The sequence below is a fragment of the Rousettus aegyptiacus genome, unplaced genomic scaffold (genome assembly GCF_014176215.1).
Source record: "Rousettus aegyptiacus isolate mRouAeg1 unplaced genomic scaffold, mRouAeg1.p scaffold_m13_p_6, whole genome shotgun sequence".
Lineage (NCBI taxonomy): Eukaryota > Metazoa > Chordata > Mammalia > Chiroptera > Pteropodidae > Rousettus > Rousettus aegyptiacus.
Window position 1 is genome coordinate 3,084,153 of NW_023416309.1, and position 22,354 is coordinate 3,106,506.

The 22,354-nt window shown below is 52.7% G+C and overlaps 2 protein-coding genes across 2 annotated transcripts; one reads left to right on the forward strand and one right to left on the reverse strand.

Moving 5' to 3' along the window:
* Positions 1-385: 385 nt before the first annotated feature.
* Positions 386-5,120, reverse strand: SNCG (synuclein gamma). The gene is made up of 5 exons (XM_016142798.2): positions 4,889-5,120; positions 4,062-4,103; positions 3,597-3,724; positions 957-1,028; positions 386-683 (listed from the first exon to the last, which is right to left on the reverse strand). Exons 1-5 carry the CDS (start codon positions 5,007-5,009, stop codon positions 663-665), a joined length of 384 nt encoding a protein of 127 aa, XP_015998284.1. The 5' UTR covers positions 5,010-5,120; the 3' UTR covers positions 386-662.
* An 874-nt stretch (positions 5,121-5,994) lies between these two features.
* Positions 5,995-21,958, forward strand: MMRN2 (multimerin 2). The gene is made up of 7 exons (XM_016142797.2): positions 5,995-6,210; positions 14,382-14,510; positions 14,598-14,704; positions 14,806-14,886; positions 15,621-15,785; positions 15,952-17,727; positions 20,761-21,958. Exons 1-7 carry the CDS (start codon positions 6,047-6,049, stop codon positions 21,141-21,143), a joined length of 2,805 nt encoding a protein of 934 aa, XP_015998283.1. The 5' UTR covers positions 5,995-6,046; the 3' UTR covers positions 21,144-21,958.
* The last annotated feature ends 396 nt before the right edge of the window (positions 21,959-22,354 follow it).

The window sequence follows — 22,354 nt, forward strand, 5'->3', positions numbered from 1 at the left end:
GGAGCAAAGGACACATAGCAGGATGGCCAGGAGGCTCATCCTCACCTCTTGCTGTCATGGGCCCATCCCTGGAGGGTAAGCCAAAGTTCTAATCTGGAGGTATGGTCATGTGTTCCCGAGGACAGCCTGTCCTGTAGGTTTTCCTGGAAGCCCAAAGAATGGCTACCGCCACCATATTAAAAGGCAATGGTGGCTGGGTTGGGGGTTGGGAGGAGTTCCCTGAAGTCAGTGCCTACTCTCAACAGGTTTCAGAAATGCCCAAGGTGTCCCAGTAGGACACCTGGTCCCAGATAATGCTTCAACAGGCTGACTCAACTTCTGTTCCCACAAGGGACCAGGGGGCTTATTCACTATATAGAGGAAGCATGGGCAAGTATGACCAGGGTTGGTGACTTGAGTTTTATTTGAAATCATTTAAAAAAAAAAAAAATCACAGCAGCATCTGTGGGGGCAGAAGGACCACAAACTGGGAGGGTCAAGGGAGAGAGATGAAAATAGCAGCAGTATGAAAGGACAGGCCTGTGGTAGCTGGGTACTGGCATGGGAAGCATGGGCCACACTGAAGGTCACACTCCAGGACTGGCATTCCTGTGCCAGGAGAAGATGGGGTCCAAGGCAGAGGAGTGTTTTCTTCTGCGTCTCCAAGGCAGACTTGCAGCCCTTTAGTCTCCCCCACTTTTGGCCTAGGAGAGAGAGTGACCTTCACACACAGTCTGGGCCCCACCTGTCAGTGGCCACCCTGAGTGGGGTGGGGACAGGAGTCATCTATGCTCCTCTGCCCTGAGGGGGTCATTTATGAGAGGACCTCACACTTAAGCTCAGGAGTCTCACCTGAGGCCTTTGGACCCTAGGAGGAAAGCAGCTTGTCTGTGAAGGATGGGATCCCTGCCTGAAACCTTCTTTGGAGGGAGGCTTGCCCCGGGACCCCTGGTGTAGCTTGGGAGCCTAGCTCCTACCTCCTCAGCCGCTTCCTCTTCCACTTTGGCTGCCTCATCCTCCTCTGTGGGAGCAGGCTGCTTCAGTTCCTCCTGTGGAGAACAAAGGAGAATGTGGGACTACACGGAGGGCACAGAGCTCCCAGCTGCCCTACAACCAGGGCCTTGTTTACCCTGGCCTCAAAGATGAGCAGAAGCCCTCATCATCTTGTTGGAGACAGTGGGCCAACGTGAGAAAGGTATGAGGGCCAGACTGACTGTGGAGGTGACAGAGCATCATATAAGGGCCCACAGCGGGGGCTCTGTCCTGTGATGCCAAGGCTTTCTGAGGGTACCAAATACCCTGGACCCCAGCTTCGCCTCTACAAGCTGATACTGAGTCATCTGGCAACCCCTGGCTGGGCCTTGATGAGGAAACATGGTAGGGTGGTATGGGTGAGGATGGGCAGTGGCCCCTGAAACCCTAGGCCTGACCTCACCCTCTGTGTCCCTGAATCACATGATCACACGCCCTCCCTCCTGAGCCACCAAAAAGCCCTAGGGAAAGGATCTTGTTATCACAGGGACCCTGAGGCCAGGGAGGCCAAGTATCAAACTTGAGGCCTCAGAGCTCAAAGCAGTGGGGCTTGTAGGGATAGGGTCTGGCTTTCTCCAGAGCTGTCTCTATCCCCAGTAACATGAGTGCCTTCCTCTTTCCTTCTCTCTGCCTTCTGGATAAGCTGGCTCTAGATTCAGGCTGCTCTGGTTGGGACCATTTGGGGTTATACAATCCTCTCCCATTTCCTGTCTCCTACTCTCTCCCCTACATCCATCTGGATGCTTGCCTGAAATGGGGGCCTGCCTGGGGGTAGTCATGTGACAGCTCATGGGCAGGGCCAGACTGGGTGATCAGCACCAACCTCTGGAGGGTCTGTCACTTTCATGCTACCACAGGGTCATCTTGCTCCTTGGTGGACCGGGGCATAAAAAGGCACCGAACTATGTCAGCCAGAGTTGGGGCAGGCTCTCTAGGCGAAGGGTGTGTAGTCACCTGCCTAGTCCTGCAGCTGCATGAGGCCAGTGGCATGAGTGGTCAGATATACAGGCAGTGCTGCATCCTTCTACAGTTCGCTGGAAAGTGAGTCGTGACTGGCTTTAGGTGTCACCAGGAAATGTCTCCCTAGAGGCAGCTACCTGCCCCCCCCCCCCCAGGACCTGGGGTGGCTCCAAGGGCTCACCAGCCCTCCTCCAAGGTCAGAGAGGAATGCCAAAGCAGCCTGGCCCCACCCCAAGGACTCTACTGGAGGCTGGGGGGAAGGAGGGGCCTGGTGTCTCCTGGAGCACTTCTGGGTCCTGCCAGGGGCACTGACAATGATGATATAGACACCTCCCTTCATTGGTTGGTCTCTAAGAGCCAGGTGTGACCACTTCATGGGGGCCATTTCCTTGTATCATCACACAGCCCAATGAGACAGATATTCTCATCCTCCTCCTAATTTTAAAGATGAGGAAATGGAGGTCCAGAGACCTCGAATAGCTCCCCAAGGTTATACAGCCAGGAAGGGGCAGAGGTGGGAACAGGCAGAGTAAGCAGCTAGCTGCCTCTCCAAGGACATGGAAACCCTGGAAGCAGACACCTAAGTGCTGCTCCCAAAGCTAGGGGCAGGGCGGCTGGCTTCCTTCCCCTGCCACCCACCCACTCCCGAAGCAGAGATTCTGAGTGCGAGGTGCCCCAGGCAGCCTGTACCTGGTAGGAAAGCTTTCTAGGGGACAGCCTCAGATAGAGCTGGAGACAGCCCTTCTGGAATGGGAACACCTGCCCCCATTATGGATCCCGCTCCCCACTGAGACCTTACACTCATACAGAAGCTCTTAATCAGAGCACAGGCTTGCAGCCCGGCTCTTGCAGCAGGCTCATGCAGACTAGCTATTGGAATTTACACACAATACTTAATCTCTCTGGGCCACGTTGCCACACCCTGTCTCATGGGATTTTGTGCAGATTAAACGAGTTAATAGGTGTAAAATGCTTCAAGCAGAGCCTGCTGTGTGGTGGGTGCTGGGATGGCTCGCCTAGCAGGCATCTGCCTCCTGGGAGTGCCTGCACTGCCCCTGTGTCCTCTGCTGCCAGACAGCACAGAGGCACACACACTCGCACACTCACAGGCACACAATCGACACACACACACACACAAAGGCAGAGGCGGAGAGTGGAGTCAGAACTTCACTGTTTTCCCATCATAGGGGGTCTCCTTCTCTGCTCCTAGGAGGAGGAAGCTGCCCATAGGAGTGTGTGTGGGAAGGAGGGGAGGCTGGACACAGGGTGGGTGTGACTCGCCGGTATCCACTGGCTGGGAGGCTGCCTGTCACCATGTGGGGCCCACAGGACTCTGCCTTTACTAGTCAAATGCAGTATCTCCTAAATACTGAGCACCATCAATAGGGAGTGGTTCTGAGCCTCACTTTCTGGTTGGGCCCCAAACTGTCTCTCTCACAGGGGCGGCTGTGAGGATTCCAGGAGACTGGGTGTGAAAACACCAAGCACAGACCATCACAGCCCCTAAGTCTCTGTTTCCTTATGTATCAGTGGGGTGATAATGCCTCCTCCCCACGTGGCCTCTTTGGGGTCCAGGGGAAAGGATGGAACTCTTCTGAGAACCAGAACCAGGAACCAGGTCTCACCTTGCGCACCACTCCGGTGGTGACCGCGATGTTCTCTGCCTCCTCCACGGTCTTGGTGGCCACAGTGTTGACGCTGGTGACCACAGCCTCACTCACTGCATTGGCCTGCTCCTTGGTCTTCTCAGCCACTGTGGGAGGACTCTGGCTGGCCTTGGCCCTGACCCCTCCCCACTCAGGCCTGGCCTGCCCAAGTCAGGCCTGAGTAGTCCTTTTCCCAGGGTACTTAAACCTCTGGCTCTACCCAAAAGCCTCAGCTGCCCCCGTTCTGACACCAGGGGAGCTGACAGTGATGGGGGTGGCCAACCCTGGCTCTAACCTCAGGTTTTGAGGGTTCTGGGTCCATGTGCAGTTTGGAACCCCAGCTGGGGGGTGGGTAAGGAGAACCTTGGGCTTAGGCCTTTAGTACTAAGTGCAGAAGTCCCTGGAGGTCCTAACCCTTATGTTTCCCGGTCCTGGGCTCCTCACCTGAGGTCACGCTCTGCACAACACCCTCCTTGGTCTTCGCTCCTAGGGAGGAAATGGAGGCATCAGCCCAGGCCCACTCCTCTTGGTGTTGGGAGGGGAGTGGTCAGGGCAACAAAACAGCTGGACAAGCTTTGGGGCTGGTATCGGATAAGGATGGTGCCTAGAAGCCAGCAGTCCCTTCAAAAGCCACTTCCTGCCGTGTCTGGAGGAAGGGGATGGATGGGAAGTGAACAGGACAGGATGGGGGGATGAGAGAGATAGGGCCTGAGGTGAGGTCTGGATCCCTCTTGGGCGTGGCCTGGGCTTCAGAAGCAGCAGCGAGACAGGGCTGACAATAGCTGAGTCATCGTCTTGGCTTCCTCTTGGGGGAGCTGAGAGGGAATGGGGCTGGACAGGACACTGAGTCTGGGTCTCATCTCCCTAGCCCCACCCCTTCCCTCTGAGTAGGGTGGGGTCCTGTGGCCTGATTGCTGAGCACCTGCTGGCTCAGCTGTGGGGACTCCAGGCTCAGTAAGGCTTTTTATTTGAGTCAAGGAGCCCAGGAGGGGGGGCAGTTGTGTGTGCATAAACAGTTGTATCTCAGAGCCAAGTACCTCTCTTGCTTTCCTGCCCCAGGGAACCCTGGAGCCCTGAGGAGGCACAAATGGACACTGGTGTATGCCAGAGAGTAGGCGTGCCCCGGGCCCAGAGACCCTGACTGAACACCCAGGTCCTCATATCCTCCCAAAATGCCACCCAGGGGCTATGGGATAAGGTCAGACCCAAAGTAACTGGGCATTCTGGGCTCCAGCCACCAAGCTGTTCCTCCCTGCCCCACCCAAACTCACCCACATACATCACACCCTCCTTGGTCTTCTCAGCTGCTTCTGTCACCCCCTGCTTGGTCTTCTCCACTGCGCCCACCACACCCTCCTTGGCGATGGAGAAGCCCTTCTTGAAGACATCCATGGTGGTGGCAGGAACGGAAGCCTGATTCTGCCTGCAAGCTGTGGCTGGAGCTGGCGCAAGTGCTGCCGCAGCCAGTGTCCCACTGCTGCCTCTTATTGACGCCGATGAAATATTGATGATGCGGCGGCGGCTGGCCTGTGGGAGCCCAGCCAGCCTAGGGGGCGGGGCAGGAGGGGCGGTAGGAGGGAGGGCTGGAGGGCGGGTGGGGGCTGACAGCAGAGTCTGGACACATCCTTATCCATCACTGCCCCTCATTAATTCACCGCCCTGTCCACCCACGGGCACAGCCCTGGCTAGAGACTCTCACGCCTGGGGCTGTTGTGTTTGTGACATCTAGGGCAGAGAAGGAAGGCACTTTCATTACCAGCGTCCCAGGTAGGGTAGGGGTCAGGGCCACGCAGGCCTGTCAGGCAGGAGTGGCCAACCTCCCAGACCGGCCTGGGCTGCCCAGCCACTCACTGTGAAGCCCATATCCAGGGCTGCAGTAAGGCCAGGTGGAGGATCCAGGGCAGAGCCTGCAAAGGCTTCCACATGCTCTGGCCTCTGGCTACACATTATGTGGCCCTTAGACAGCTCCCTTCTCCCTCTGAGCCTCCACCCACCTGCTGGCTCCCACAGCCCAGCTATGACAGGTGCTGAGTAGGCGCAAAATGTCCCCCACTTCCTGGCCACTAGCATGGATGGGTACCAGTTTCCCTGAGACTGACCAACCACTTCCTGCAGTCTCAGCCCTTGTGCTCGTCTCCTGACTCCCATGTATACATGATCACTGGGGCCACCTCCCTGAGTCTCCCACACCACGAGGGTCCCTGACCCAAGTCTTCCCAGGGCACAGGAACCAACTGGGTTGTGGCTGTTCTGTGGGGGCCTGAGGTGGGGGTAGGGGGTTGTGTATGTGAGGGGGCTGGACTAGATGCGGGTGGGCCGGCCCAGGCCATTTCCTCTCTTTGTTGTCCCTGTGCTTTCTTTTCCTTTGAGACTTAACTTGAAGCAGTTTCTGGAATCACTGGCAGAGGTTGAGTGTGCCCACTGCCAAGATGATCCTGACACTGCTGCTCAGCCTCGGGGGAACCCTAGGCTGGGGGCTGCTGTGGGCCCAGGCCCAGGCCCCTGGTACCAGGTTCTCTGATCCACACAGCCCCAGGCTGCCTGGGGTCTGGAGGGCAGAGGTTGAGGACATCGACAGGGACCCATTCAGTCGGTAAGAAGGGGCCTGGGCCTTGGGGTGGATCGTGGTGATGGATCTGAGTCCCAGGTCAGCCAGATCAGGGGCTCTCTGGATGTCAGTTACCCATCTGTGAAATGGGCTAATATTATATATGCGCTGGGCAGCTGTGAAGCTGAATGAGGTGCTAGGTGCCAAGCTCCCCCCTTCAAGGGGTTACCTCCTGCCAGCAGGGCTGGGTACCCTAGGGCTCAGCCATAGGACCACAGGAAATTCTCTGTTTGACCTGTGGCAGAGAATGGGCCTAGGGGTTGGGTAGGTCAGGAACACGTCTTGTCATCAACCATTCAGCATGGGGTGTTGAGGGGCTGTGGTTCCAGAAGTTTCCAGCTGACCTGACAGAAGTTCATATTTTTTGAACTAAGTCAGTCCTGAAAGGTGAGCCAAGGTGAGGCTGGCCCATAAGCCGTAGAGGACAGATACTTCTGGGGACTGGATTTTGATCTGCATGCCCAGGGCGACTGGTGTGGGTCCTCATCCTGAGTCTGAGAGTGAGCAGTGATCAGAGAGGGTGCCCTGTTCCTCCTCCAGAATAAAAAGATGTGACGTCCAGCAAGCTCTGCTTCAGTTCACCTCTGGGAGTGGGCAGAATGGCCTTGCCACTGGACCAGGATACTATTTTTAGGTCTTCTGTTTGTCCAAGGCCAGAATCCTCCTGCTGATAAGGTGCTGGGCCTGCAGGTCCCTCCTCACGGTACCCCTCAATCAGAGCAGCAGGTGCCATTTACTGGGCCAGGCACCTTGCCAAGTGTTATCTCAGTTAATTCTCTCACAGAGGAACCTGAGGCTCAGAGAGGCTAAGCAGCTGGTCCAAGGCCACACAGTTAAGAAGAGCTTGAGCCAGGTCCAGACTCTGACTCCAGAGCTCATGCCATGATCCCTGGAGTACTCGAAAGCAGCCCTGGCCCCCAAATGTGCCTACTCCCTTACCCACTGCCAACACACAATCCCAGACTTCATGGAGGACATACATATGGATTTGGAGAATGGCCAACTCACACCTACCCAGTCTCCTTGTCTGAGATTGATCATCACATAAGTTTATAGAATGCATCTGCCTGGGACAGTTCTACACAGCTCTGACATTTCAAGGAGAATATATTTGTTGGACACTTTTCCTGAAGTAGATTTGACTAGGGAGAGGCAGTAAGTGAGTGCACGCTGACCCCCCAGAGAAGGAGGGGATGGCCGTGTGGGGAGGAATGGCCCCAAGGTGGACCTAGAGACATCCCATTCCTGCCTACCCCCAGTTCTACTCACGGCTGGGAGGCACAGGTGATTTTTGGTGGGGAACCTAGCTACCCTGCTCTGAACCAAGCACCAACCCTCCTCTCCCCAAATCATTAGCTCCATGCTTCTGTCTCTGGGCCTCCTGACCCCTTTGATGAAAAGAAGGATGGGGTGCCCAGGTGAATGGGAAGGATATAGGAGACACTTCTCTTTCTCCCCACTTATGATCTGCCCTGCAGGGGTTACTCAGCCATTATCTGGGTGGCCCCCAGTGTGTGCAGAGTGTGTGTGTGTGCGCACGCACAAGGGTACCTTGGCCCAGAAATGTCCAGAGAGGTGTCCCAAGCCCTAGTCCCAGGGGCATCCAGGGGGTCCCAGCAGGCCCGCTGGGTCTCTTTCCCACAATCAGGAAGCTCTGGTCCCCTCTGGCCAAATCCAAGTTGTCAAGGCCTCCAGAGGGGCTGTTGAGAAAGGAAGGAAATGCTGCTCCGGCTTCCTTGGGCTGATTGCTTCCCGTGCTCCTGTGAAGAGACAGACGGAAACGCTGCTCCAGCCTCCCTCCTGCAACAGGGGAAGGGGAGGTGGAACAGGCACTCCTACTCAAGCAGAGGCGCCAACACCATCAGCCATAAGCCTGTGGACCCCACCACCCCTGGCTACCAGAATCAGACTTCCTAGCCTGCATTTGCCCCTCATACCTATTTCAGTGGCCAGGGGCCAGGGCAGACCCTGGACAGAGACTCAGATAAGACCCTCTGCAAGGAGAAGTTTAAACAGAACAACTTGGTGCCTGATGCCAGATTCCGAGGTAGATGTTAGATGTCGTTGAGAGCTTCCTAGGTCTCCGGGGACTCTGACCAGCAGGGCCCAGTGAGCAAGCCAGCTACTTGGGTATTGGACTCTGGGAGAGGATGCTCTTTTGTGCTCCCTGGCTTTGGTGAGTGTGGTGAGAGCAGTGATTAAAGATGTGGGCTCCTCAGCGCAGGAAACACAAGGCTGAGCCTGTGGAGGGTACTGAACTGAGCCCCAGGCAAGATGTCTCATGTCCATATTGTGATAGCGCTGAGGTCACCACTATTCTCTCCACTTTGCATGTTGTGAGGCTTATGTGAGGGGCACTACCCAGGACCACACAGCTCCTAAGTGACAGGTCAGAGCCTGGGCCCACCTTTGCTGGGCTGCAAATCCCAGGTGTCCTCTGTCCTGTCTCCTCCAAGATGGGTAGGAGTGTAGGAGATGCTACTCAGCATTCCACCTGGTCCCGGCCCCCAGCATCATCTTCCTCTTACCCACATTCAAGGAGCATTTGTGATTTTTGCAGCTGAGGCTCAGAGGAGTCATGTGTATCACACGTATTGCTGGGGGTCATACAGGAGCCTGGTGGAGCTGAGGCCCGCAGCCGTACCTCTTGTATAGGTTCTTGCTCTCCGAGGCACAGGACCCTAGGCACAATGAAGGAAGACCCACACTGGCCAGAGTCACACTCAGAGAACCCTGGCTCTAGGCTGGTTGTCGAGTCGGCCGCAGGGTCCTCTGCCAAGGCCTCTTTCTGGCGCAAAGCTCTGCAAAATTCACCCCTGGAGTGATCACATTCTCAGTTGCATTCAGGGACTCAGAGAGCAAGGATGCTGAGAACATGCCCTCCTCCCCAAGAAGACTTCAAGGGCAGCTAGAAGTGAGTTTTACTGGCGGGTTATGAGGCACTTACATGTCCCAGGGGGCAGTGGCAGCAGCACATTCATAATTTAAAAAGCTCTAGCTAACAGCCTTTTCTCTGCTAGAAATTCTCATCCTTCCCCACAGCCCCTCCCTCTGCCCCCAGGGAGAGGCCAGTAGTGGGAATCTTCTCCCTTTCCAGGACTGTGACAAGTGTGTGTGTGGGGGGGGGTGGGGGGGGGAGTGCATTGCTGAAGGTCACCCTGAGTCCAGGGACAGAGAGGGGAGGAGAGCCCAGGTCTCCCAGCTTCCATTAGAAGCTCTAAGGGGTTTAGCCGCCTCTCTCCTGCCTGGGGCCGGGCATCAGGTTTGGGCCATGTCGGAGGCCCAGGGCAGACCCAAAAGTGGCTGGAGGAAACCCACACTCATTTCTAGGCTGGCGCCTGTCTCTCAATAAACCACTGTGAGAAGAGGGTACAAGGAGGGTGCGGGCCTGAGACCAGGAGGCAGGGAGAACAATGGGGCACCTCAGCAAGTTGGGCTGGGGGTGCACGCTCAGAGGGCCAGCAAGAAGCTGCCAAGAGCTGGAGGAAACCAAATCAAAGGTCAGGAATGTTCCCAGGGCTTCTGGGCCAGCAGCCTGTACTGTGCCAAGGGGATGGGGCTGCCAAGGGAGGGGGAGCGTAGGCAGAGAGAACAGAGGCTTCTGGAGCCTGAGATTTGGGCAGGTCGGGAGAGAAATTCCTGGGCAGGAAGGGTGGGCAGCACTGGTCTCAGTTCCAGGAGCTCGAGATGGAAAATCCCAGTCACTCCCTGGCAGGCTGGACCAGCATCAACACGCCCAGGACCTAGGCCTCTGGACCCTTTGGAGCAGCTCCGAGGGTGTGTAAGGAGTAAACTTTATTTCAAGCAGCTGTTTCTCAACCTCAGACCTATAGACCTTTGCGATTGACTGATTCTTTGTTGTAGGGGTGCAGGGCTGTGTTGCATGTATTGTAGGGTGTTGAGCAGCATCCCACCAGATGCCAGGAGCGGGGGTGCTCCTTCCTTGTTGTGAGAACCATAAATGTCTTCAGAAGTTGCCAAATACACCTGGGGAAAGTCCCCTCTCCCCATTTAAGAATGACTGGTTCAGAGAAACACTTACCCTAGGGCTGGGGCCATATTCCAGGAATTTCCAGGGGGGCCCAGTGTGGGGATGGGTGGGGCTGAAATTTCTGGTCCTTGAAACAGTCTGTGCAGGCTGAGCCCTGGGCCCAGCACTTGCACAGTCCACTGCTTCAGTGTTGAATAAAAATTTTCTGCTTAAAATCAGGGCCAGCTTTATGGGCATGTAACCTAAGCAGTTTACTTAGCACTTGACACTCAGAAGAGCCCCACACTTAGTTGAATCTCTATTACTGACTCTCATTTTCATTTTGCACTGGATCCTACAGATGATGTAGTTGGTCTTGTGTAAAATATTTACTATCTGCCCCTTTATAGAAAAACTTTGCTGATCTTCTGGGGTAGAGTCAAACCTGTAAGGTTTGTTGAGACAATCAAAAGCCCCAGCTTCCTCTAGTCCCCCAAAAGCAATGGCTGGATCTCTAATAATATGCTCATTTGGGTTCTTCTTGGTAAGTAGCATTATCTGTGATTCAGCTTTTATTCCACGTCCATACCTCCACCCCAACACGCATTCACATATGTGCATGAGCACACAACCATGTGCGCACACGTACACGCGCACTTCCCATCTATCATTCTCCCATATTGTCATTTCAAGTATTGACATTCATATGACTACATATACTATTTAGAGCTGAGACTTTAAAAAACTATGAATTCCCCCACCCCATGCACTTTTGGTTTTCCCTGGAGGAAACAATTATCTTTTTTTTTTTTTTTTTTTTTTGCTTAGTTTTCTGTATCTTTGGTCATATTCTAAATTCTCAGTCACATCTGAGCTCACCTTTCATCTGTGTCAGGTGTTTGACCACCTTTATCCTTAGAAACACCTCCTCTCTCTCTCGCCCACCGCCCGTCATTGTCCGGGGCTCTCCGTGCACCATCTCCCTGGGTACTACTCCCTGCTGGAACTCCTGTTTCCTGATGCAATGCTTTCCTCCTTCTTGGTACTCTCTCTTGTTTTGGTGGCGCACCTCTGGCGCAATGGTACTCAGTCCTGGGCAGCGTTTTAGAATGACCCAGGGGACTTTAAAATGCTGATGCCCAGGCCTCAAACCCAGAAAAAAATCTCATTTAACTTGCCAGGGCTCTTTTTTTTTGGTAAGGGTGGGGAGTGCTCTTATTTTTAAAGTACCACATGGTGGTTTTGATGTGAAGATTTAGTGGCAAGATTGAGAACCACTATTCTAGTAGCTCCCTGATGAGGGATTCTGGGGAGGAAAATGTTTTGAAACCTGGCATTCTGAAAGTGTCTTTATGCTACTCTCTTTACCTTGACTGACGGTTAAGCTGGGTATTGGATTCTAAATTGGAAATCATTTGCCTTCAGTAATTTGAAGGTAATTCTCTATTGTAGTATAGTTTTTAGTATTGCTATTGAGAAGATCAAGGCCATTCTAATTGCTGGTGTGTGTGTGTGTGTGTGTGTGTGTGTGTGTGTGTGTGTGTGTGTCTTGATTTTTCTCTCTGTAAAGTGTAGACTCACTTTGATTCCCAGAATTCTAAAATGTCGTAATGATGTGCTTTGATGTTTTATTTTCATAGTAATGTGGGTAATTGGTGGGCCTTTTGACTCTGAAAATCCAAGTCCTTTACTTCTGAAACATTTGGTTCTTTTTCATCGATGATTCTGTCCTTCTGGTCTCTTTCTTTTCTCTTTCTGGAACTCCTGTTGTTTGTATGTTGGATTTCTACCACCGGTCCTTTATTTTTCTGATCTTTTTTCTCCTATTTTTCATCTCTCTGTGTGCTCTCCTTTCAGAGAAATTTCTTTAACATTACCCTCTAATATTTTTATTATATTTCTTTTGCATTTCTACTGTTATGTTTTTAATTCTCGAGGGTTCTTTTTGTTCTCTTTTTATATAACTTCCTGTTCTTATTTCTTGGATGCAGTAGGGTCTCTTGTCATCTAGGACTTTTTTTTTTTTTACAGTAGAAAAGTTTTATTAGAAAGTGAAAGTGCACTTCCAGATGTGGAAGTGGGCCTGAGCAAGAGAAGCGTGCCTCAAAAAGGCTCATCTGGTACTATTAAAGCAAACTTGCAGGAAGTCCTCCCTGCATAGTCTTGGATTTTTCCAAGTTGAGTTTTTTCCATTTGCTTGTTTTGACTTCCCTCTTTTATAATAGAGATTTTCCTCAGAGATCATCCTTGGATGTCTTCTCACTTAAGAGAGACTGAGAAGCTGATTGGAAGCTGGGTATCCAGATGGTGCTTCCTGATTTGTTTTGTTATAGGTTGCTTTGCTGGGCTATTTCATTGGTAGGACCCATGATGTCAGTGTCTTTAGGTCTTTTCTCTTGAGCAGGGTCATTTTCCTGACAAGCTTTTGCAGTTCGCTGCCAGGAGTGTAAAGCCTGGCTGTCAAGCTTCTTGCAGCTGAGTGGAAAAGCAGGCTGGGGTGTCTGTGTGGGGGGTGGTGGGGGGGGGGTGGTGGGGGGTGGTGGTCTCTGCACTCAAAATAGATATAGTCACTCAATCCACCCCAATTCTTCTCATCCCTCCCTGGCGGCATCCCTATGTGAGGGTGCCTGATAGCCCCAGAACAGAGGTCAGCTCCAGAGAATAAAAGCTCTGGCCCAATAGCTACTCTATCTCCAAAGCCCCTGAACACTGCTTCCTAATGTCTCATAAACGTGGCCATGTCTCTCCATAACCCCCACCATCATCCAGTGCAAGCTGCTGCATCTCTGACCTAGATTCCTGACATAATCACCTATGTCTTGCCCACTTCTATCCTTATTGAACCAATTAATGAATGAGGGTGGCTCTTTCATGTCACTTCCCTGCTTAAACTTCCCACGCCTTCAAGACACAGTTTAGTGCCTTAGCTGACACTCAAGGCCTCCACAGTCTGCCTTCTTACCTCTGCATTCTCTCTTCCACAGCCCTCACCCTTTGCACCTCTGAAGGGCCACACACCTCTGTTACAGCTCCTGCTGCTTCAGGCAGCCCAATTATCACCTCCTCCTGAAAGTCTCCACAGGTCCTAACACCTGTCACACCATCTGAGATTTCCTGCTCTCCCTTGGGACACTGAAGGGAAGGTCTGCACTTCTATATTAGCACTGAGTGCTGTTGAGCTTGAGCCCAGCACCTGGTACCCATGAGGTGCTGAGCTAAACTGAGCTATAAAATCATTGCCGCTTGCAACTCTGGAGAGCTCTGCTCTGGGAGCTGACTGCTGGGGAAGGGCCTTCTAAGCCTGTCAAGTCTGCCACTGGATCAGTGAGCTTGGGCTCTATCAGCAGTGAGCATCTCCGCACTCCTGGACCTACAAAGCATGTAGAAGGAGAGGCTCCCTCCTGGTATTCTGCATGCTGAGCACGATCCCCAAATCACCCTGTAGGACCTCAGCGTTGGTGACCTTTCCCAGAGAAGGGAGTGTTTGGCCTAGCCACTTTCCCCAACAACTATTTGAAAGTTCGTTTCCATAATGGCTATAATGGGGCATGACCAGGGAGCGTTGCTCTTCCTGCAGCTAGGTCTCCGGTGACAAAAGATGTGAGTGGTAATCGGGGAGGCTGCTGGGGCAGTGATTCAGGGTTCCATGAGCCCTTTTAAGGAGCCAGGCACTGAATACTCATCCAGCCACTTAGAGGAGGGGATTGCAATCTCCTTTGGATAGATGGAGAATGGAAACTCCCTAAGTGCCTTGTCAAGGTCACGCAACCAGAAAATATGAAAGATTTAAACCCAGGTCTCTCTAGGCCCAGTGGCATCATGCTGTCCCCCTGGCACCAGGAGAAACAGCAAGAGCCCTTCCTGCCTCTGTGGGTAATTTTGCTGTGACTTTTGGGGGTCTCCTCGGCCTCCCTGTGCTGGCCCTTAGGAGGCTTTCTGGAAATTGATGGAACTGGTGCCTTTGCAGGCAGGTTTCGTGGTGGTCCTGCTCTGGAGCTGAGAAATGAATAATGCAGAGCACTACCTTCTCAGGTTAATGGATTCCAGAATCCCTGGCATTGGGTGGGGCAGGGAAGTGGGGGTGGAGTACTCTGCACTGGCACCCCCTGTTAACCTCTAGGAAGGGTTGTGGGATGGGAGCCTGGGCATGGCTCAGCAGCCCTCTCTTCTGGCTTGATTTTTCCAGTAACTGGTGCCCCTACCAGAAGTCCAGGCTGGTCACCTTCGTAGCCGCTTGCAAAACAGAGAAATTCCTCGTCCACTCGCAGCAGCCATGTCCTCAGGGGGCTCCGGACTGCCAGAAAATCAAAGTCATGTGAGTGAGGGCAGGGCAGGGTAGGCCATTGGTCCAGTTCCTGCCTTGGTTCACCCCGGAGTCACTAAGCTAGCCCTTTCCCCCCAGGTACCGTATGGCCCACAAGCCAGTGTACCAGGTCAAGCAGAAGGTGCTGGCCTCCGTGGCCTGGAGGTGCTGCCCGGGCTTTGCTGGCTCCAACTGCCAGTACCATGGTAGGTCTCCCTGTGGTCCCTCCCCCCTCTACCTGTGACCCCAGAGGTGGTGCAGCTCCTTTGACCTCTTGGGATGTACCTCTGATGCCTCTTCTCTGCAGATCCCACTGCAATTCCTGAGCCTGCAGATCTAGCTGATGGCCTCCAGGAGACTTGGGATGAGCCAGTCAGCTTTGAACCTGGTATGTTGCTTTCCTGGATGATGCAGGAGGGGAGACAGGCAGAAAGAACCCTTGTACCTAACCCCTATCCTCTGATAGGGTGGTGCTAGTTTTGGAAAACTTTGCCTCCAGAATCAGCAGAGGTCCCTCTGAGGGCATCATCCCACAACCTAGCAGTCCAGGTTCACAGGGCCCTCAGTGACCTGCCTGCTAGTAAAGCACGTGCACCCTTTTGCTTGACCTCGTTTTCTAAGAAGGACAATGCATCCGGCACCTTCCTTGCTCCCTGAGCTACACAAGTTCCCATGGTCTGGAAGAAGCCTTCCAACACCCCTGCTCCACAACCAGGGTCAGAAAGTCATGCTGTCTCTGTTCTTGAGTGAGAACTACCACAGGATCCCATTTGTGGGTCTTTACAAGGCCAGGGTCAATGGTGAGATGGTGAGTGACTTTCATTATGTGGTGAACTCCTATCTATTGACAAGGGCTGTCTAAAATGATGTTGAGAGGCCACGTCCATGTTGCTGAGGAGGAAGATGTACCATGATTGATGGGTCATATCTGCTGTGGGTGTGGGTGGCAGGGTAAGAACTTACCATGTATTTGCCCTTCTGGGACTAAAGGCTTCTAAACTCTGGCTCAGAGGTCATCAGCATACACTTCTTTGTTCTGAACTCTGAAATCTTCTCTATAGCTTATGATTTGCCCAGGCCTGGGGAGTTAGCCCTCAACACTTATTTCTTATGTATCTTCAGGCCACCCAGTTACAGAGACCAGTAACATCCTGGTGCAGCAGGAACATCCACTGGGAGATCTCCAGAATGACATTCACCACATGGCAGACAGCCTTCCAGGCCTGTGGAAGGCCCTGGCAAGCAACGTCACAGCTGCAAAGACTGAGGCAAATCAGACAGAGCTTGGTGAGTGTCAGGCTCCACGGGCTGACGTAGAACCTGATCACACCCAAGAGGATGAGTGGGAGGGGAGGCAGGAAGGCCCAAACCTCAGAGGATCCCGTCTCTAGTCCCAGCCTGGGGAGGGTGCCTGCTCCATCAGGGCCTGTGTCAAAACGTGCATCTGTTGCAGAGTCTCCTGGCAGATCCTTGGAGCAAGTGCTGCATTTCAGCCCCATTTGGAAGAGCTTTAACCAAACTCTGCACAGCCTCTCCCAGGCCATAAGAAACCTATCTGTTGATGTGGAGACCAATAGACAGGCCATCAAGATGGTTCAGGAGAGTGTTGTGCCCAGGGCTGACTTCCAGGAACTTGGTGCCAAATTTGAGACCAAGGTCCAGGAGAATGTCCAGAGAGTGGGTCAGCTGCAACAGGACCTGGAGGACCGCCTGCACGCCCAGCAACTTTCCTTGCACCACTCCCTCTCTGAGGTCCAGGCCGATGTGGACACCAAGCTGAAGAGACTCCTTAAGGCTCAGGAGCACCTACGGTCTAATGGCAGCCTGGTGGTGGCAGCAGCAGGGGCTGCAGCAAGGCCGGAGCCAGAGAGCCTGCAGGCCAGGCTGGGCCAGCTGCAGAGGAATCTCTCTGCACTGCATCTGGTCACCAGCCGCAAGGAAGAGGAGTTACAGAACACCCTGGCAGACATGAGAGCAACCCTAGCCCGGCACGTGGATGAGATCAGAGAGCTGTATTCTGAATCCGATGAAACTTTTGATCAGATCAGCAAAGTGGAGCGGCAAGTGGAGGAGCTGCAAGTAAATCACACGGCACTGCGCGAGCTGCGTGTGATCTTGATGGAGAAGTCACTGATCATGGAGGAGAACAAGGAGGAGATTGAGAGGCAGCTCCTGGAGCTTAACCTCACCCTCCAGCACCTGCAGGGCAGCCACGCAGACCTCGTCAAGTACGTCAAGGACTGCAACTGCCAGAAGCTCTATTTCGACCTGGACGTCATCCGGGAGGGCCAGAGGGACACCACACGCGCCCTGGAGGAGGCTCAAGTAAACCTGGATGAGCGGCACCAGCGGGACGGGTCCTCCCTGCAGGCCTTGAGCAGCACAGTGGCCACCTTGTCGCTGGCGGTGGAAGCACGCCAGGCGGACGACGCGCGGGCGCGAGCCGACCGGGCGCGGCTCCGGAGCCAGGTGCAGGCGCTGGGCGGCGAGGCCAGCGCGCTGAGGACCGCCGAGGGTGAGCTCCGCCGTGAGGTCAACCAGCTGCATAGCTCCTTCGCCGCGCTCCTGGAGGATGCGCTGCGGCATGAGGCGGTGCTGGCGGCCCTCTTTGGGGAGGAGGTGTTGGAAGAAATGTCCGAGGAGGCACCAGGACCGCTACCCCTGCGCTATGAACAGATCCGCGACCACCTGCAGGATGCGGCCGACGGGCTGCGCGAGCAGGCGTTGGGCTGGGCCGCGCTGGCCGCCAGAGTGACAGCTCTGGAGCAGGCTGCAGGAGGTGGCAGGCAGGGCCCCGAACGTCTGGAGCCCAGCGACGACGCAATGCCAGAGGTGGCCGGCAGGCCTGACCCGCCAGGGCTGGCACAGCAGCTCCAGCGCCTAGGCTCCGAGGTAAAGCGGCTGGAGCAGTGCTGTGAGGCCTCCTGGGCCACTGCCCTGAACAGCTCCCTGGAGGACCTCCATGGAGCGCTTTCCACGACCCGGCGTGGCCTGGAGCAGCACCAAGAGCTTTTTCACAGCCTCTTTGAGAACTTCCAAGGGCTCGTGGCAACCAACGTTAGCCTGGACTTGGGGAAACTACAGGCCATGTTAAGCAGAAAAGGGAAGAAGCAGCAGAAAGGACTGGAAGTTCCCCGGAGAAGGGACAAGAAACAAGTAGAGCCTTTGGCCTATGCCCATTTCAGAGGGCCAGTGCTGGATGCCCTGGGAGCAGAGCTCCACCAGGCAGGTGAGTTCCTGGCCCAGGGAGACTGGGCAAATCTAAGAGGACAGGGCTATCTGCAAGCAGCTCTTCTGCTTCAGTGGAGGACTGGGGTGAAAGAGAACAGGATGGCAGTCATGACTATACAGGGCTTGGCCTTGCCCTTGACCTACTTTCCATTCAGAGTGAGGGGCATCTTAAGTTCCCTGGAGTATAAGGAGGAAGAAGTCACAAGAACCAGCCCTCAGTGAGTAGGCAGAGCCACTCCATGTAAACCTTTGAGGCTTATGTATACACAGCTGGCTGTGTCCACTGTCTATAGAGCAGGGAGGGGAATGCCTCCTTTTCTTCCATGCCATACTTCAGATCCCTCCACCTCAGCTCTTCATCAACCCCACTTCACCACCCCCTACCCCACCCATGTGTCTAACCAGTGTGTGGATAGGACTGGTGTCATCTGCCATGGGCAGCACCTCATAATAGATGAATACAGCAAAAAACCTTGGGCCTTGAAAGGAGCTCATTCTGCTAACTGGCTAGTTAGGGATTCCCTCTAAAACTCAACTCCAAGCCACAGTCAGGTTAGCTTGAATGGGCGCAGGAGAAAGATGGAAGATAGAAAGACCCATCTTTCTTCCCTGCACTAGGTCTCCTGCAATGCCCTTCTTGGGCTTTGCCATGTTGAATCATCATAGCAGCTCAAGAATGCATCACTGCCATCTTACCTAAAACCGAGGCTCTGTCAGGGATAGTATTCTATTGAAACAGCTATTGAGAGGCACAGAGGAGCCCTGAACCCAGTCTAGCTGTCTCTAGGGTGCTGGCTCTTCCCCAGGGGAAGGCCTTTGATGGCTGGTCCCTGCAGGGCCATGGGAACCTGGGCCTGGAAACCCGGTTCTGAGGCTGAAGTGATGTCAGCCAGCCTTCCCATTCCCCTTCTTAAATGTGGCCCTGGGAGGGGGACCACTAGTTTCTGTGCTTCAAGTGACTCTCCTCTGACAAAAGCTGGCCTTGGGGCTATGGCCACCTCCTTGCCCAGACATAGGGCTCGATACAAGGCTACCATCTGGGCTATCTGTACCCTGAGTTAGCCTGGCATGTGGGAAATCATTACCAAAGGTCCGGCCCCAAGCCTGCCCTGCTCCCACTGACCCTCCATTATGGCCCCAAAGGCTGTGTCTCCCTTGGGGTAGCGAGCAGAGCACAGGCTCTAGCACCACTTGTCTCAGTTTCTGCCTCTGTAAAATGGGAGAGTCGCACCTATATCAAAGGGTTGTATGAAGATGAACAGATACATTTACCAAATGCCATTTAATGTTTTCCTGTTTCCCCAGCATTTTCAGGATTAACTCTTCTATCGTCTTCCCACCTGTGAGTGCAAGGCCTCAACTGCTGATAGTTTAGGAATTTCAATTTACCACTACAATAATTTGTTATTTAAAAAGAATTTTTTCCCTTTAAAATTAAAAATTCTCCCTTATTTGTCTTGCAGGAAGAAAAGCCACAGGGCTTGAATTTGCATGCTAGCAAATCAGGAAGCACAACCCTCCCTCCTTCTGAGGGCAGTTAGGTCCACTGGCTAGTTGGGGGCTCCCTGTAAAACTCAACCCCAAGCCAGTCAGGTTGGCTCCAATGGGTGCAAGAGGGACCAAGCACCGGTAGAGGGCGTCTCTGCCGGCCTCCTTCAGCTGGCAAAACGCCCCACCTCCTGGGTGCAGGGGGAACTGCAGGCCCAGCTGCAGGCCCTCGATGTGACACAATCTTACACAAATGGGAAAGTTTTCTGAACTCTAATTCTCAGAAAATCTTCTAGAACTAGAAAGGAACAAAATTTTATCATTCACAAGGCTATTGCTGGGCCTGAAGCCAAATTGCTAAGACTCTAGTTCTGGGACCTAAATCACTAACTGCTATGCAGATTTTCCTCCTTGACGTAGGCCTTGGTTTCATCCCTGAGGAATGGGGAGCTTGGTCTTAACAGAGAGACAGAGACAGAGAGAAGGAGAAGGAAGGAGAAGAGGGAAAGCAGTAGAGACAGAGGGAAAGAGGGAGGGAGAGTGAGAAGGTGTACAAACATGTTGAGGGAGCACTACAGAAGAATGACCTCATCAGTGCCAAGGCCAGTGTCATGGCTGGAACCCCAGTAGGACTCACCCTTCCTGTCCGATCTCCTGTCTGTCCCTGTCTGGGCGTCTTGGCCAGGCAGCCCATCCTGCTTCTTCCTCACTGTACCTTCACCCTCTACACAGAGGGCTTCCTCTGGCTTCATGCCTGTGTTCTCTTACTTATTCTAAGGCTGGCTAAAGTGCTCCTTCAAGTGGGAAGAGCACCAGAAATCAGGAGATCCAAGGATAGTTCCCAGTTTGGTCATTAGTTAGTGCCATCTGGAGCAAGCTTTCCCTTTCTAGGTCTATTTCCCCATCTGTAACCTCAGGGCTCTGTGCAACATTTTGAAAACATTAAGATGACCAGCTTGAAATCTTTTCTTCCTTGGTCCCACCTGCTCTTCTCTAAGGTCCTGTGTCAGACATCTGGTAGGAACTACCCTTCACTGTTCCTTAGTTATCTTACCAGTGTTAGTTAGCATTGTTACCTTGAGGATAGGTACATTTTCTCTTTCCCTTGGGTACCTCAAGATCCCTAGCAGTAGTGACAGTAGTATGAGAGACAAGAGTACGGGGTTCCTGTCCCAGTCTGCCATTGATAAGCCATGTTAAGCATTAGACCAGTTAGGCACTCAAGATTCAAAGTCTTCAGTCAGGGGTACTTAGTCTCAAGGATGTTGGAAGGAAAAGGGATCAAACAAGAAAGTGCTTTTAAATACCTACAGTAGTAGAAACAACAGACTTGTATTTTCCTTTCTCTTAACTAATGAAATACTAAGAATTGTCCTGGTAGCCCCCACTTTGAGATACATTGCTGTTGGGGATATCTAAGTTATCTAGCAATAGTGACCTGTTTCTAATGTTAATAAAGGGAGAAAGGTAAGTCTCAGGGTTTACTTTTCCATCTAAGGAAGTGAGGAACTGAGTCACTGAGCACTTTCCTCCTGTGTTCCAGGTTCCCCCGTGGCCTTCTATGCCAGCTTTTCAGAAGGGACGGCTGCCCTACAGATGGTGAAGTTCAACACTACTTACATCAACATTGGCAGCAGCTACTTCCCTGAAGATGGCTACTTCCAAGCCCCCGAGCGTGGGGTCTACCTATTTGCAGTGAGCATTGAATTTGGCCCAGGCCCAGGCACTGGGCAACTGGTGTTTGGAGGTCACCATCGGACCCCTGTCTGTACCACTGAGCAGAGGAGTGGAAGCACGGCGACAACCTTTGCTATGGTGGAGCTGCAAAAGGGTGAGAGAGTGTGGTTTGAGTTAACCCAGGGCTCAGTAATAAAGAGAAGCCCGCCAGGGACTGCATTTGGGGGCTTCCTGATGTTCAAGACCTGAGCACTGGGGCCCAGCTCTGACCAGACATTGTGGACTTGCCCACCTCTCCTTGAGGCTCTGGCCAGGGTTGGTCTGGAGACCATCAGGTTGCTCTAGCTCTCCCCTGGAAACCTTCTGCAAAGAGCAGGCCTCCCTGTAGATGCACTGTTAGGGTATTTCTTAACGATGAGAACTGGAATGCTTCTCTCTGGGCAGGACCTTCTCTTTGGGGAAGTGTGAACCTTGGAGTGGTGTGCCTTCTGAAGCAGCATGACTGGGGCTCCAGCAACCTGCTGCACTCTGTATTCTTCACCTCTTCAGTGTTTTGCTCCGCCTGTGATTGGAAACTTCCATACAACACTAAACCGTCCTCTCACTTCGGTGTCCCTGATCTTATGCCAGAAAATCATTCTTTCCTGGAAGGAATGTGTTTAAAATAGAGGTGACATTTTTAACAATGTTGGAAACCAGTCTCCAACCACTAAAGGGCAGTAGGAGAAAACCAACCTGTTTGCTCTGTCAGTCAGAAATGGAGACAGTACTGGTTGAGCTAAGGAAAACTCAGTATTTTTTCCTTAGTCTCAGTCCTTCCTTGAATTTATCTGTAATTTTAGTTTCACTTCTTTTTCTCTTACCCTCATACAGGATAAAGGCCAAGAGATGCCAAACATGAACTAAAATATATATAGCTTTCACCTTTTTATTCCCTCCAATAGCTTATGAGCAGCCTAATTCTTATTAGCATCTCTACCAGGAAGGGAGCCGAGGGAGGGAAAGAAGATTGTAAAAATATCCATCCATTTCATCAACTTTGGAATAAAGCAATGTCCTTCAAATCTCTGCCTGGTTTACTTATAGAGAGCAAAAAGATTTGGTAAAGTAGGTGGAAATGTGGGACAAAATGAAACTATTTGGGATAAATGTGACTTTCATTATTCAGGGCCTTATCTTATTTCACAATTTCAGTTAATTCTACATAAAACACTCAGAGGCCTCCACAGTAGGCCTTGACATTAATATTGGATTAGACAGTACAGTTTAGAGTTGCAATTATTGCAATATCAATATATGGTTTTCAAAAAATTGGATTCTAGAACAACAGGCTTGAGAAAGCAGTCATCTAGTTGTTAGAAAATGTTTATGTTTTGGTAGTAAGTATTCAGTATTTGTTGAATATACTCTCCTCCATAAGAAAATCAAGTTGGGCTGGGTAATGAAAAAGGATAGGAGTT